General features: G+C 43.7%; 1 protein-coding gene across 1 annotated transcript in view; it reads right to left on the bottom strand.

Annotated features, from left to right (window-relative positions):
• Positions 1 to 6,899: 6,899 nt before the first annotated feature.
• Positions 6,900 to 16,944, bottom strand: part of ERCC6 (ERCC excision repair 6, chromatin remodeling factor) — a 29,610-nt gene continuing 19,565 nt past the window's right edge. Inside the window, exons 16-21 of the mRNA XM_075257776.1 lie at positions 16,769 to 16,863; positions 15,921 to 16,066; positions 13,445 to 13,915; positions 12,914 to 13,103; positions 12,449 to 12,527; positions 6,900 to 9,179 (exon numbers count right to left, since the gene is read on the bottom strand). Coding sequence (XP_075113877.1) covers positions 8,763 to 9,179; positions 12,449 to 12,527; positions 12,914 to 13,103; positions 13,445 to 13,915; positions 15,921 to 16,066; positions 16,769 to 16,863 — 1,398 coding nt within the window. The 3' untranslated portion in view covers positions 6,900 to 8,762. The remainder of the gene's footprint in view (positions 9,180 to 12,448; positions 12,528 to 12,913; positions 13,104 to 13,444; positions 13,916 to 15,920; positions 16,067 to 16,768; positions 16,864 to 16,944) is intronic.

The raw sequence follows: 16,944 nt of genomic DNA, 5'->3' as shown, positions 1-16,944 counted from the left end.
ATGAATTGGTCCAAACTGGGCTGGTTAGAGGCTCCCTCCACCATGAATTGGTCCAAACTGGGGTTTTTATAGGCTCCCTCCACCATGAATTTGCCCAAACTGGGGTGTTTAGAGGCTCCCTCCACCATGAATTGGTCCAAACTGGGTTTTTTAGAGGCTCCCTCCACCATGAATTGGTCCAAACTGGGCTGGTTAGAGGCTCCCTCCACCATGAATTTGTCCAAACTGGGTTTTTTAGAGGCTCCCTCCACCATGAATTTGCCCAAACTGGGCTGGTTAGAGGATCCCTCCACCATGAATTGGTCCAAACTGGGTTTTTTAGAGGCTCCCTCCACCATGAATTGGTCCCAAACTGGGCTGGTTAGAGGCTCCCTCCACCATGAATTTGCCCAAACTGGGCTGGTTAGAGGCTCCCTCCACCATGAATTGGTCCAAACTGGGCTGGTTAGAGGCTCCCTTCACCATGAATTTTGCCCAAGACTGGGCTGTTTAGAGGCTCCCTCCATCATGAATTGGTCCAAACTGGGTTTTTTAGAGGCTCCCTCCACCATGAATTGGTCCAAACTGGGTTTTTTCAGAGGCTCCCTCCACCATGAATTGGTCCAAACTGGGGTTTTTAGAGGCTCCCTCGCACCATGAATTTGCCCAAACTGGGCTGGTTAGAGGCTCCCTCCACCATGAATTGGTCCAAACTGGGATTTTTAGAGGCTCCTCCACCATGAATTGGTCCAAACTGGGGTTTTTAGAGGCTCCCTCCACCATGAATTGGTCCAAACTGGGGTTTTTAGAGGCTCCCTCCACCATGAATTTGCCAAACTGGGCTGTTTAGAGGCTCCCTCCACCATGAATTTGCCCAAACTGGGCTGTTTAGAGTCTCCCTCCATCATGATTGGTCCAAACTGGGTTTTTTAGAGGCTCCCTCCACCATGAATTGGTCCAAACTGGGCTGGTTAGAGGCTCCCTCCACCATGAATTTGCCCAAACTGGGCTGGTTAGAGGCTCCCTCCACCATGAATTGGTCCAAACTGGGCTGGTTAGAGGCTCCCTCCACCATGAATTTGCCCAAACTGGGCTGTTAGAGGCTCCCTCCACCATGAATTGGTCCAAACTGGGTTTTTTAGAGGCTCCCTCCACCATGAATTGGTCCAAACTGGGTTTTTTCAGAGGCTCCCTCCACCATGAATTGGTCCAAACTGGGGTTTTTAGAGGCTCCCTCCACCATGAATTTGCCCAAACTGGGCTGGTTAGAGGCTCCCTCCACCATGAATTGGTCCAAACTGGGCTGGTTAGAGGCTCCCTCCACCATGAATTGGTCCAAACTGGGCTGGTTAGAGGCTCCCTCCACCATGAATTTGCCCAAACTGGGCTGGTTAGAGGCTCCCTCCACCATGAATTGGTCCAAACTGGGGTTTTTAGAGGCTCCCTCCACCATGAATTTGCCCAAACTGGGCTGGTTAGAGGCTCCCTCCACCATGAATTGGTCCAAACTGGGATTTTTAGAGGCTCCCTCCACCATGAATTGGTCCAAACTGGGGTTTTTTAGAGGCTCCCTCCACCATGAATTGGTCCAAACTGGGTTTTTTAGAGGCTCCCTCCACCATGAATTTGCCCAAACTGGGCTGGTTAGAGGCTCCCTCCACCATGAATTTGCCCAAACTGGGCTGGTTAGAGGCTCCCTCCACCATGAATTGGTCCAAACTGGGTTTTTTAGAGGCTCCCTCCACCATGAATTGGTCCAAACTGGGCTCGTTAGAAGCTCCCTCCACCATGAATTGGTCAAACTGGGTTTTTTAGAGGCTCCCTCCACCATGAATTTGCCCAAACTGGGCTGGTTAGAGGCTCCCTCCACCATGAATTTGCCCAAACTGGGCTGGTTAGAGGCTCCCTCCACCATGAATTGGTCCAAACTGGGTTTTTTAGAGGCTCCCTCCACCATGAATTGGTCTAAACTGGGGTTTTTAGAGGCTCCCTCCACCATGAATTTGCCCAAACTGGGCTGTTTAGAGGCCTCCCTCCACCATGAATTTGCCCAAACTGGGCTGTTTAGAGGCTCCCTCCATCATGAATTGGTCCAAACTGGGTTTTTTAGAGGCTCCCTCCACCATGAATTGGTCCAAACTGGGTTTTTTAGAGGCTCCCTCCACCATGAATTGGTCCAAACTGGGCTGGTTAGAGGCTCCCTCCACCATGAATTGGTCCAAACAAACTGGGTTTTTATAGGCTCCCTCCACCATGAATTTGCCCAAACTGGGTGTTTAGAGGCTCCCTCCACCATGAATTGGTCCAAACTGGGTTTTTTAGAGGCTCCCTCCACCATGAATTGGTCCAAACTGGGCTGGTTAGAGGCTCCCTCCACCATGAATTGGTCCAAACTGGGCTGGTTAGAGGCTCCCTCCACCATGAATTGGTCCAAACTGGGTTTTTTAGAGGCTCTCTCCACCATGAATTTGCCCAAACTGGGCTGGTTAGAGGCTCCCTCCACCATGAATTGGTCCAAACTGGGTTTTTTTAGAGGCTCCCTCCACCATGAATTGGTCCAAACTGGGGTTTTTAGAGGCTCTCTCCACCATGAATTTGCCCAAACTGGGCTGTTTAGAGGCTCCCTCCACCATGAATTTGCCAAACTGGGCTGTTTAGAGGCTCCCTCCATCATGAATTGGTCCAAACTGGGTTTTTTTAGAGGCTCCCTCCACCATGAATTGGTCCAAACTGGGTTTTTTAGAGGCTCCCTCCACCATGAATTGGTCCAAACTGGGCTGGTTAGAGGCTCCCTCCACCATGAATTGGTCCAAACTGGGGTTTTTATAGGCTCCCTCCACCATGAATTTGCCCAAACTGGGGTGTTTAGAGGCTCCCTCCACCATGAATTGGTCCAAACTGGGTTTTTTAGAGGCTCCCTCCACCATGAATTGGTCCAAACTGGGCTGGTTAGAGGCTCCCTCCACCATGAATTGGTCCAAACTGGGCTGGTTAGAGGCTCCCTCCACCATGAATTTGCCCAAACTGGGCTGTTTAGAGGCTCCCTCCACCATGAATTTGCCCAAACTGGGCTGTTTAGAGGCTCCCTCCATCATGAATTGGTCCAAACTGGGTTTTTTAGAGGCTCCCTCCACCATGAATTGGTCCAAACTGGGTTTTTTAGAGGCTCCCTCCACCATGAATTGGTCCAAACTGGGCTGGTTAGAGGCTCCCTCCACCATGAATTGGTCCAAACTGGGGTTTTTATAGGCTCCCTCCACCATGAATTTGCCCAAACTGGGGTGTTTAGAGGCTCCCTCCACCATGAATTGGTCCAAACTGGGTTTTTTAGAGGCTCCCTCCACCATGAATTGGTCCAAACTGGGCTGGTTAGAGGCTCCCTCCACCATGAATTTGTCCAAACTGGGTTTTTTAGAGGCTCCCTCCACCATGAATTTGCCCAAACTGGGCTGGTTAGAGGATCCCTCCACCATGAATTGGTCCAAACTGGGTTTTTTAGAGGCTCCCTCCACCATGAATTGGTCCAAACTGGGCTGGTTAGAGGCTCCCTCCACCATGAATTGGTCCAAACTGGGGTTTTTAGAGGCTCCCTCCACCATGAATTGGTCCAAACTGGGGTTTTTAGAGGCTCCCTCCACCATGAATTGGTCCAAACTGGGGTTTTTAGAGGCTCCCTCCACCATGAATTTGCCCCAACTCTGCTGGTTAGAGGCTCAATCCACCCTGATTTTCAAAACAAATGTTGGTGCCAACCTCAACTTACTACAAGGGCCAAATTCACTGCTGGTGACAAGCTCTCCTCACTGCAAGTGCCAAATACACGTTTCAAGGTGTTTTCCTACTGTCAGAGAGGTGGTATTGAGTGTGTAAAGTGTGTAGTTGTTAGGCTGTGATGTTGGGGTAATAGAGGGTCTTTGGTGTGTTAGATGCCCCCAGACATGCTTCCCCTGCTGTCTCAGTGTCATTCCAGAGGTGTTGGCATCATTTTCTGTGGTGTCATAGTGGACTTGGTGACCCTCCAGAAACGGATTTGGGTTTCCACCTTAACGAGTATCTGTTCCCCATAGACTATAATGGGGTTCGAAACCCGTTCGAACACACGAACATTGAGCGGCTGTTCGAATCGAATTTCGAACCTCGAACATTTTAGTGTTCGCTCATCTCTAGTATACACACATTAGCATCTCTAGTTTGTTCCAATGGCAGACGATGGAATAAAGAAGGATGAGGTGATAGGTTTCAATATGTCCAATTCTTTTGGTCTTATAGATGTTAAACCGCAGCCAGGTGACAGCAGCTTATTCCATTTCCCTATGGAGAACACATACATGTTTAGCAGAGGGGTTCGGAGGAACATCTTTTGGCCAAGTGAGCTATCAGCTAACGGATCTCTCAAGTGTATGGTAATCTTTAGGGCAATGTGCACATGAGGCAAATTTAGTGACAAAATGTCTGCAACTAAAAATGAACTGCAAATAATAATATAATAATACATTTTATTTATATAGCGCCAACATATTCCGCAGCGCAAACATATTAACTGCAAAGTCCTTTTGTATAATAATATATAGAAATTATGTAACAAGTTTTTTGGACTTTCCAATTAATTAGGCCAAGGAATTGCTTGTTTCATGCGAATGTATGAAATTGTAACAATTAATAGAGGATATATCATGTGATATATACTCGAGTATAAGACAAATTTTTCGGCACAGTTTTTATGCTGAAAAAGCCCCCCTCGGCTTATACTCAAGTCAGCAAAAAAAAAAAAAAAAAAAAAAAAATATTATTATATTTTTTTTTTAAGGAGGGGAGCTCTATGACCAGCAGCAATATCAATGTATAGAATCTCCCATAAAATAGTGGGGAAAAAAAGCTTTTTAAAAATAAAAAAATTTAAAGTTGTAAATCACTCCTTTCCCTAGAATAGACACAAGAGTAGAAAATTACTGTGAAACACAAACACATTAGGTATCCTGTGTCTACTGAATATAGGGGATCTGCAGTGCTCCTGTTCCGTCGGGAAGGGGTTAAGAGGAGCACTGCAGATCCCCTATATTCAGACTGAATTCCAAGTGGGGGAAAAAAAACAGTCCTCAAGCTCAGGGAAGGGTCAGACAGACAACCAAACACCCCCTCCCCTTCCCCAGCAACTACTGCACCCAAAAACTCCGACCATTTTAATTTTTGAAATGTTCCAGTAGCTGCTGCATTTCCCCCCCCTCGGCTTATACTCGAGTCAATAAGTTTTCCCAGTTTTTTGTGGTAAAATTAGGGGGGTCGGCTTATATTCGGGTTGGCTTATACTCGAGTATATATGGTATAAGTTTAGTAGGAGTTAAAAACATAAAAGAAAGAGTGACTGGGTAGTAGAGACTGGAAAGGTAGGTCACCAAACAGTGCGGTGGGAAATTGGTGAGGTGAGAGATTTTATGCTTGTTTTTTTTTTTAACCAATTCTGAGTGTACTTTATATAAAAAAAAAAAAAAAAAAAAACTTGCCCCAGCAAACCTTTCCAAGAGTCAAAAAATTCTCCACCAATGCGTAACACAATAGCAATTATTTGGCATCTGCGTTCATAGAACATATTTAGGCAGAAATAAACATACAATTGAACACTAAGGTTCTGATTTAACCATCTTTGTATATAATGGCGATACAGTAGCAGCGATACACCGTATTTTTCGGACTAGAAGACACACCGAACCATAAGACGCACTAAGGTTTTAGAGGAGGAAAATAGGGGAAAAAAATTTTGAAGCAAAAAAATTTTGTAAAATATTTAATAACATAATAATATAATATTTCACCAATGTAAATAGAACCGGGGGTCTTCGGACACAGGGATACCAAATGTGTTTCAACAGTAATGTTTTTGTTTTATATGTATTCTACGGATATGGCAGTGATTTGAACTATATATATATACATATATATATATATATATATATATACACATATATATATAGTGTGAGATGCTCAATATTACTATTGAGGCTGGTCAGAGGAGGCTCCCACGTGGCACAGTAACAGGTCGGCTAGTAGTAATTGCCATAGCCATCGGGTCTCCTGTACAGCGGAGTAAACTGTACAGTAATGGAAACTGCACTGCAGGAGCGGCCGCCATCTTTAAGACCTGACTAGGGTTGAGCCAATCTTGAAATTTCAGGATCGTTTTCAAAATCCGATTTCTGATCATTTTCCATTCGAACCCGATCCCAATGCAAGTCAATGGGATTTTTTAAATAATCGGGAGATCGGATTTTAAAAACAATCCTATTCACTACACAGCATGTAGTCCAAAAATGTAAACAATTTTTGGACCCCACGCTGTGTAGTGATTAACCCCCACCCCCCGTCCGCTTACCTGCACAGCTGCAGCTCCCAGTTCTTCTTGGTCCGGGCTATCTTCAGAGCGCCCTGTGCCCCCCAAGACTAGTATTATATAGTATTATACAGATGCAGGGAGTAGGCGGGGCTTGGTGCGGCTGGAGAGTGTGGGCTGGGAGACGTGAGTGCATCACTCATGTCTTCCCTCCCAGTACCCACCCACACTCTCCTAAGCCCCACCTTCTCTATAATACTAGTCTAGGGAGGCGGAGGCGGGGCGCTCTGAAGCCACATGAAGGACAGAGGACCGAACCAGCAGAGGGCAGCGACAGCAGGTAAGTTGAGCGAAGTTCACTAGTAGATAGATATTACTATACATTGACTTGTCTAGTAGATAGACAAGTCAATGTACAGTAGTATCTATCTACTCGTGAACTTGCCTCATCGTCCTCACAGCAGCGCAGTGCTGCATTTGGACTATAAGACGCACCCCCATTTTCCTCCCATATTTGGAGGGAAAAAAGTGCGTCTTATAGTCTGAAAAATACGGTAAATAAACATTCACACAGCTCTTTGTATTTAACATTTTATTAAATAAATTACTGCATTGGAACAAGATACAAAGTCATCAATGTGTTATTTCTTTGAGCAGCAATGAGGTAGATAGACTGTACAAAAATCTTATAGATTTAGCAGGAAAATTCCCCTCTCACAGTTTACAAATGACAGTATATGGATTGCAATGTATAATAGTATCTTGTTCGCTTGTGGCAAAGGTTGGATTCCCGTAAACTTAGAGGAATCCGAAGCTCTACAGTGACTCTTTATACAGCACCTAAGCCACAGAGCACAGTCAGTAGACCACAGGTCACCGGTTCAATACTAGCCAAGCTTTTCATCAGTGTTATTTACATGATATCACAGATAGACTTCTCCCATTCACCAACCCGTCTCCCTGAGTGGCACTGGAAACATAGAAGCAATATATTCAGTAAAATGCCCATCTTATTCTTAAGGTCTCATGCATTTCCTAGATTGGGACTCCATTAAAAAGAAGAAGTAGAGAGGCTACAAAAAATGTCCCCGTCTGTCTGTGTTCTCCTGTGTGATCATCTGAATTGAGACCAAATCAAAGTTGATCATCTTTGACCTTATCAGAATTCAGCTCCGATGATGTCTCAGGAGAGGATGGATGTTATGCTAGGTTCATACTAGTGTCGCCCTTCATTGTTCCCGTTCATCAGGGGAACTTGAACAACAGAGTCAGACCCCAAAAACAGCAATAAGACATGGAGCTGGCGGACCCTATTGTCCTTGAAGCAGGACTTATTCCTCCACCTATCTGAAGGTAGCCTTAGAAAGCAGTCAGATAGCATTATTGTAATACTTCCACTTCGCATAGGCAAAATGTTTAACAAGCAATAGCAAAGATATTATTAAGGCTAGATTCACTCTTGCATTCAGGTTTCAATCCTTTCGGTCAGCTTGGGGACCCGAAAGACAGAAAACCTATCTGCTTAAAAAGGGGTTACATATTATTATTATAGACTATAATGGGGTCTGCTGGGTTTCCACCTAAAACTACAGGAAGAAAAGTTCTAGTTTTTAAGTAGGATCTAGAGTGAACCTAGCTTTAGTCTGACTGGCAGGTATTTCTAAGGTGCCCACAGCGTGCAAAGACTGTCTTCTATATCATTATGTTACACATTGACAACAAGGAGAAATGGCCCACTGATTTTAACTATAACATGTACCGTATATACTCGAGTATAAGCCGACTTTTTCAGCACATTTTTCATGCTCTCCTCAGCTTATACACGAGTCAGGGTCCACGGAGGACAGAAAACTGGAAGGATCTGGAAGGGGGAGGTCCTTTAGTGCTACTGCTCTGTGATTGGCTTGTCATGAGGTCACGTGACTGTGATGTCATCGAAGGACCTGTAGCCACTAATATGTAACATCTGCAGATAAGGTTGAGTCTAAATCCTAGTAGCTCCGCCCACACCAGAGTCTGATCACATGGTCATGATGTCATCAGAGGTTACTAAGCTGCAATGCACATGACCAGACTTTTTATCTGCAATGGTGGATTTCCCCCCTCGGCTTATACTCGAGTCAATAAGTTTTCCCAGCGGTCTCGGCTTATATTCGGGTCGGCTTATACTCGAGTACATATGGTAGGTTTGTTGTGTAGTAGGTAAAACATCGCACATGACAGAACGGAATAGCTTGGCAATTTATCCTTATATAACTGTTATAAAAGAATAACATGCCAACATTTAGAACAAGAGACAAGGGGAGTTCTATTTCTATCACAAATGAATGTTTTAGATGGAGGAAAGCATTTCTCTTTTTATTCTTGCTAGCTCAGATAATTTTAGGTCCTGGAGATAAAATGGCTTAGTTGTCAGTACTTGGCACCACCACGTAGGTCACTTTAAAGTTAGAAAAGTTCAGTGAAATTCTGGTTTGAGTCTCCAGACCCCGACGCCAGTACTTTTTCTATGAAAGGTGCACAATTTGCACAGCAGTTCTCGGAAGACACAGGACTGTGAGGGAGAAAGCTTATGCTCGAACTCCCCAAGCAACTCTTGGGTACTTGCTTCTCCATCTTGCTGTGCTTGGAATGCTATAAAGTTTCTCATATCTGCTAGTAACTCATCGTGCTCTGTGGGATCTGCTGTCGGAGCTCCACCACCGGCCTCGCCATCTTCTCTTTGAGGGAGGATTAAATGATTTCTTGCCTTCATACGAGCAAGCAAACTGGATGAAGAGAGAGCAGAACTACTCGAGTCCGAGGCTGTGTTCTCTCCACTGAAGTGAGAGGGGGCGACTGTCTTGCCCTGTTCTTGTTTAATGATCTTTACATCCTGAAAGAAGAAATACACATATTATAGGAAATCCTATATAAACAGGATAACAGAACTGTTGCTTTCCATTGACTTTTTTTTCTTCTCTTGTCCCCATGTTTCCTAAATAATCCTCGTAGCATATGCTAGAATCTATTCAGTTCTTTACAAAGGCCGACCATGTAGCTGCTTCTACATAGCTACCAACAGCCCAGAGCTGACGTCATCCTTCTGCTTCGTGTCTTGTTTGCCTCCCTGCTCTCACAGCAGTACAGTATGAAGTCAGTGACAGATAGCAGGGAGGGATGGAGACTGAGCACAGAAGAAAAGGGTAGAAGGAAGGGTGGGACTGAACTCACGCAATGGCCATACACATTACATTTACGTTCGCTGAACCTGACCATTTTAGTGGGATCAACCATGGAGGCCTTTTGATTTTTCCATGGTGGCAGATGTAGGAAAAGAGAAGAGTAGGGTGTGTACGAATTCAACCTTTTACTTCTGGGGAAGAGAAGTCATCAGGAGAGTTATCTGACAGTAGCAATCTCCACTCTGCCCATCTAGAACATGCATACACATGTATACTCAGCCAAGGGTGCATACAAATGGTAGTGGATCGGAAGATCATTGAATGAGCCAACAATCATCTCACGTGTATATAGAAGGTAGCACACAGGGACAGCATGGACAGAGAGAAGTGTATACACAGGCAGTTTTCCATTTTTAACTGAGGCTGACCGCTAGCACATATCCACCACATTACCTCCATTTTACTAAAAAGAAAAAAAAAAAAAAATAGTGACAGGCAGTGCTAAATGACAGACACCTTGGCCCGAAAGTGATGGGTTTATCAAGCGCTGCAAAAACCCAGGCTAAGGGCGGGTTCACACGAGAGCCCAGTCTCCGCTTTTTGTGGGTTTTCATCTTCTGCTGACAGAAGACGGAAACCCGGCAGTCAGTGTCTGTCCGTGAGCGTCTTCTGGTCTCCAAGGTGAAACTTTTTTTTTTTAAACCGGACACAAAGTCCTGCATGTCCGACTTTGTGTCTGGTTGAAAAAAAAAACAAAAAAAAACAAAAACGGTTTCGCTGTGGAGACCAGAAGACACTCACGAACGGACACTTTGCAAACCCATTCAAATGAAAGGGTATGAAAACTGACTACTGGTTTCCGTCTCCTGTCCAGTTTCTCGGGCAGAAGACGGAAACCTGCAAAGCGGAGACCTTAAGGGTGGCTTCACATTATCGTTGTTATTGTCCGTCGCTGTCATCCGTCATAGTCATACTAATTATATCATACTGTATGCCATTTCTTAAATTTCAACAGAAAACAGACAACCCCTTTAATGGACCTGTAGCTTTAACAAAGTAGGCAATTACTACCTATATGAAGATACTTTCCTATCTCAGTAGTCGATAATAACAGTTTCCCGCCAACCAGATTCCAGATTCTTACTGAGTTTTGAAGATATTCATTACTTCCATAACTTATGAGAAATTTATTTTCCATGTTCCATTGATTTTAGTCAAAAGTTACTTGAAAAATGCTCATTTTTAACAATCTGTTGAGCTCCATTGATCTCAACAAGCTGTAACAATTACGGTAATATAATTGCCTATACATTAGCTCATTGATGGAAGTCACAAGAAATTGTTCTTGAGCCTAGAGCTGCTGCCGTCTCCTTACTGCTATACAAGTACGTTATTAATGTTAGCAAATACTGTATTTGCTATAAAAATCAATAGCATCAACCTATCCTTAAACAGCTACAACTGTGTTTTCCACGTAATAAATTCCAGTTACATGACGGATTATTACAAGCAATGTCCATTCATGTGAAGGGAATCACAAGGGTGTAATTAAAAAACACATGTAGCAGGCTTCGTTGAGATCAATTAGATGCAAATCTTGGGGAAAAAAAAATAAAAAAAAGATTCCTGGGAGACGGCAATTACTTCCCAGCACTGTGATCTCTCCTGGGCAGCCTTCAAGCACAGAGATCACTGTCAGTTTGACTTTGAAGCAATTTGGGCTGTCACATTAGTGCTCTTGATCCTTGCTCTGTGTGGGGAAGCTTGCCCAGTAGAGATCACAGCGCCGGGAAGAGGTCCTTCTATAATGGTCTCTGAACACCTTTCCTCTAATCTCCTTCTGTTTCAACAGTAAACAGAACATGATCTCATATATATTTCAGTACATGCTGCAAATAAATAGTAAGTACACATAATACTGTATACCCATCCTGTAATAGCAGCCAGGCTTATCCTTCTGCCCAGTCACTGCACTGACGCCTCTACCTTGTACCAGTCACTGACTGTCCGTCCATTTTATAGTGCAATTTATACTTCTCACTCTCACCCACAAAGCTCTTCACCATACTGTACGGCCCTACACCCCAACCCTACATGGGGGCTCTCCAATCCGACTACAATCTAAGGCTAACATCCCTCATAATTTCATGCTTCCAGTTCCAAATCCAAGATTTTTCTTATGCTGCACCGGTTCTCTGGGATGTGCTACACCTTGGAGAACCCAATTACACTATTGTCTACTCTCCAGAAGTTTCAGTGTGTGCATGGGCAGAACAACTCAAGTATAGGGGTCGGCTTCAATTTTTGCCCTAGAAGACTGATCACTGTCCTAGTAACAAGACAAGAATTTTCCAGAACTTCCTGCAATGACATGACTTTTTGTCTATTATTTACATGGGTTTTCTCACAAGGTAGCACCGCACCTTCCGAATGATCAAACTGGACAGTTATAGCTTAAAGAGGACCATTCATCACTTGGGGCACATGCGGTTTTATATACCGCTAGAAAGCCGACAGTGTGCTGAATTCAGGGCACTGTCGGCTTTCACGATCTGGTGAAGAGTTAGCAGTGCCAGTACCGTAGCTCTTCACCTAGTGTCTCACTGGCAGAGCCAACTGCGCAGGCGTCGGAGGTGACGCAGAAGGAAGACGACGAAAGAAGGGGAGGATCCAGCCGAAGACAGAGGTGTCGCTGGAGCCTGTTTTTGAGCAGCAGTGGGGATGCCCCCATTGCATTTTCAGCGCTGGGACCCGCCCCCATCGCTGCGAGAGAACTAATTTACATACCGGTAAAAACTGGTATTTTTAAAGAATGGTGCGGCGGAGATCACATCTAAAGGTAAGAGACGAATAGCCTTTCTAAAGACGTCTTATCCACAAAAAAAATTACTTTAAGAGTTATAATTATTAATAGTTTCCAAGCAGCCAGACTCTTACAGGATTTCCACTGATGACATTTTCGTAACCAAGAAATATTTACCTTGCACTTCTCCTGGCGAATCTTGGTTTCAGGTACAGCACCACGTTGTAACATAGGGTTCTTTTTCTGACCAAACCGCCTAGAAGTAAAACATATAAAGCTGTATTGTCTTATTATAGGACAAGACAAACAGGTAAATGCTACATCAACAAACTTTGAACTCAAATAACGCAAAATACATTTTTTCCGTTGTCTGATAAAGCAATTTGTTCCTTTTTTTTGTCCCATTTAAAAATAATTTAACACACATAGCACCATCTACATGTCAATATGGGAAACTACACCTCATTTTCAGTGATCTAGGCAGCCCTACGGGAGGAACTGTGCACGAACCCTATGCAATTTGACCACAGCAGCAAAGTTTTGCAGCATTAAAGTGCAAACATTGTGCTATACTAACACAACACACAAATATTTTTTCAGCAAACAACTATAGAAGTAATCAGTGTTTCCCAATGCACCCACCTAGTCCCTGCCGCACCATTAGTCCCGGTCCATGTTGGAATGCCAGAAGAGGCAGCGTGACAACGCTGGCGAGAGACTTTTAGAACTCGCATAGCCTCCTGGGCTACTCTACTGGCTTCTTCTTCAACAAGCACATAATCTGCATTCGAGGCATCCATAATGACATCGTGTTTCATCACACTGTGAACACCTAAAGAATGAGTTCAGACATAGAAAGTATGCGTTATTACATATTCATTCTGAAACTTTACGGGCAGAAAATCCAATCTCGGGACCAATCCTAAGAATGAAATCATCTTTCCTATATAGTGATGCAATTCACTCGATGCGGGTCATGCTACATGGCAGGTGGCCAGGCACTTGTGTGCAGGAAAAAACAGTGAAGGGTCTTGCAGAGCTCGATAACGCGATAGCCTATCCTTGCATATTCCTTCATTTTATCAGATAGTAATATAACCCCTTAATGGCTCATACTTAGCTACGTTATATACTCTATATGAAATAGAATACACATTGCAAGTTAACACTTACCAGACTTTTTTAACAGTTTTTCCAGGACATACTCATCGCTAGTCTTCCTGCTCTCCTCCTGCTCCTCTTTCACCTCCTTACTAAATGGCTTCTGCTTGACTAGATGAGAGATCCTCTCTCCCTCATACTTGGCATCTTTCTTTCTTCTTTTCTCTTTCACCTGGTGTTTAGTTTTGGCTTTGTGTTTGTGGTGAAGTGGTGCAGGAGCCACAGGAATTGATTGGTCACTTTCTTTCTTGGCTCCTGAGTTACAATCAGCATTTCCACCCAAACCAGACTTGGCTAGTACTTTGGCTTGCTCTGAGGTCTCTGCGCCAATGGAGTTAGTAGTACTTCCATATGGTGAGAACGTCCAGGGCACAGGTTGGTCACCTTTAATTGTAGATGAAGAATCCTCTTTAAAAACACCATTGACTTCTGATGTCTGCTGTCTCTTTGGATACTTTGAAAGTTTCACATCAGATCCAGTTCCTACAAGCAAGAAGATATGTAACGTGATAGGACCATAACAGAACGGATTTAGAGGAAGGTTATATCAATGTGTGTTTTCATAATAACAGATAGGAAATCGTTTTTCATTTTTGTTTTTTTTAAGTTATATTCCATCAAGTGAGGGGCATCATAGGAAAGGTCATTACTTAATTCTGCTAGTGCTGGGGTCAGCTTAGGGCTAGTTCACATCGGGCAAGAGGTGGCAGTTTTTGACGTGGAATCTGCCTCAAAATCCGCCCCTCACAATAGAGGTCTATGTAGACCGCTGGCGTTCTTTTTTCCGCTAATGGTTTGTACCCACTCGCAGAAAAAAGAAGCGAGCTGCCCTTTCTTCAGGCGGATTCTGTGGCTGATTCAGCCGCGGCGTCCACCTCGCGACAGCACCATCCGGACTAGACCCATTCATTTGGGCCTAATCCGGAGCAGAAAGCCGTGACGGGTTGCTGGTGCACAGCAACAGCATCCCATTGCAGCAGCCGCGACAAAATAAGTTCACGCGGAACCCCTGTGTGAACTAGCCCTTAGGGAGAAAAAAAAAAAAAACAGATTCCATCTAACTTCAAAGCTGATATAATTCTGAATGTATAAGTAATAGAGATGAGCGAACAGTGAAATATTCGAGATTTGTTTTGAGTAGAGCCTCAATATTTGACTACTCCATTGAATATCGAATCCCATTATAGTCTATGGGAAAAAATGCTCATTTCAGGGGAAACCACTCTTCGACTAAAGGAGAGTCACCAAGTCCACGAGTAGCAGGAGGAGAGTGTTTAGGAGGAGCGCTGTGCAGTTAAAGCACATGGACCCTATTATAGTCTATGGGGTCCGTGCGCTTTAACTGCACAACGCTTTCAGTTGCGCTGATAAAAAGTAAGCTCCCTCGTAACCGCAAGCTGCCAGCTCTCCCGAATAGCAAAGACGAGCCTGCGACAAATCAACGCTGGTTCTGCAGCAGGCTCATCCTTGCTAGTCAGGAGAGCTGGCAGCTTGCTGTTACGAGGGAGCTGACTCTCTCATAGGAATGAATAGACCAGCGTTGATTGGCCAGTGTACAGCATTCGGCCAATCAACGCTGGTCCTGCCGGAGCCTCGTCTGTGAGGAGGTGGAGTCTACGGTCAACGCTGGTCAATGCATTCCTATGAGAAAAAGTCAGCTCCCTCGTAACAGCAAGCTGCCGGCTCTCCCGACTAGCAAGGACGAGCCTGCTGCAGAACCAGCGTTCATCAATCAACGCTGGCTCTGAATCGAATATTTACTGTGAATAGCTGGTAGCATTCGATCGAGTACGATTATTTCGAATACCTGTATTCTATCGAATACTACTCGCTCATCTCCAATAAGTAACACATATACATATGTATACGTGTGTGCATATATAAATCTATCTATCTATCTATCTATCTATCTATCTATCTATCTATCTATCCCTACATAGACAGTACCAAGCTTTAGGCAGATGTGGAGCAATGAGAGCAGCTGAATATTAGTTACTCCTCTGTTAGTCCCAGTGGTCAAGTGTCTGATCATGTGATTACCAGGAAGCTAGAACAGCTCTAATAAAGAAAACCTTATCCTACAGTGAAAAGTACAGGGCAAAGTACATTTGCCCTGCCAATTGCTTTCGTTCTGCCAACCTAAGTGTGCTGGGGTAAGCAAAAAATTTATGATAGACAATGACGAACACAAAAAATAAGTCTATATGAGGGCATTACTATGTCAGTACTAGAAAAAATAGCTAAAAAAAAGGCATATGGCATATTTTGTCAAACTAAAATCCTATAAAATTTTAATTATGCATGTAATAAGAAAGCACACTTTTCATAAGAAACAAAACTATTGTAGGCATCATTTCACAAGCAAAACAAAGAAAAAAGTTTTAGCCCTTGAAATAATGCCTGGCTGAAAACATCTAAGCGGTGTCTAATTTTAAAGACCTGAACTGGTTAGAAATACATCCATATGGCTTTGGTATTTTCCCCATACCTGCAAAAATAGCACTGGTTTCTGTTCCCTGATTTGCATCGGGACTGCTCAGGGTGAAAAGCTCATACAGATCATTGGATTTGAAGAAGCGCCTCTGCTTTGGGTCTTTCAAAACTCGGTTGGTTAAGAACTGCTTAAAGATTTGTCTATAAGCAAAAAAAAGAAAATATGCATGCCAAGAATTACATATTAGCCTGTAAAAATAACAGTAATTCATATAAAGAGAGTAATAAATGCTTCATAGATCAACATTTGGATGGTGAATGACCATTTAATGTGTATACTCCAATAGGTTTGTAACAACACGATGCCTGGAAAGGTTTCCTAATCCGGACTTTTATAGAAAGTGAACTACAAAAAATGGTGCCACCATACTGAACTGACAATGGACCCGGGCCCTTCACATGATACGCCACAAGGCCACGCCTGGCATAAATGCACGAAATATTATAAATGGGACTTCTCCACTCTAGTCCTGGGGATTTCTACATCCTAGACCCCAATGAAAGTTAACAAAGACACGTTTTGAGGATTTTCTTTGGGACGCTTTTATATGAGACTTTTGAACATGCTTTTACTGAAAACTACTTCATCTGTACAAACCTTGTGTCCAAACATACTGCAAACTCGTATCAATCCGCAGGAAAACCATGTACAGCCAGCATGTAAATATATCCGAACATGTGACTAATGCCTTGAAACTACATTATCTTCTAACACAGACATATAAGATCCTGAAAAAAAGACCTGACAGGACTCCAGGACCAGAACTAAGAAAACAATACATCAGCAATGTAGCAGCAGCTTGTTGTACAGTCAGCTCTCAATAGCTATTTTACAGTAAGTACCTATGGTAGATTTTTTCTTCTATAGTTCCTGCGGTAAGAAGCCTGTAAACAGTAACTTGTTTCTGCTGACCGATCCTCCATGCCCTCTCTCGAGCCTGGAAATGAAAGATTAAAAAAAAATTTCTGAACAATTTAGCTTACGATAAAACTGCTTAGGGCGGTTTCACACCTGCACC

Source organism: Leptodactylus fuscus, chromosome 10 (genome assembly GCF_031893055.1).
Source record: "Leptodactylus fuscus isolate aLepFus1 chromosome 10, aLepFus1.hap2, whole genome shotgun sequence".
In the NCBI taxonomy this organism is placed as follows: domain Eukaryota; kingdom Metazoa; phylum Chordata; class Amphibia; order Anura; family Leptodactylidae; genus Leptodactylus; species Leptodactylus fuscus.
This window is presented reverse-complemented; position numbering and strand designations above follow the sequence as displayed.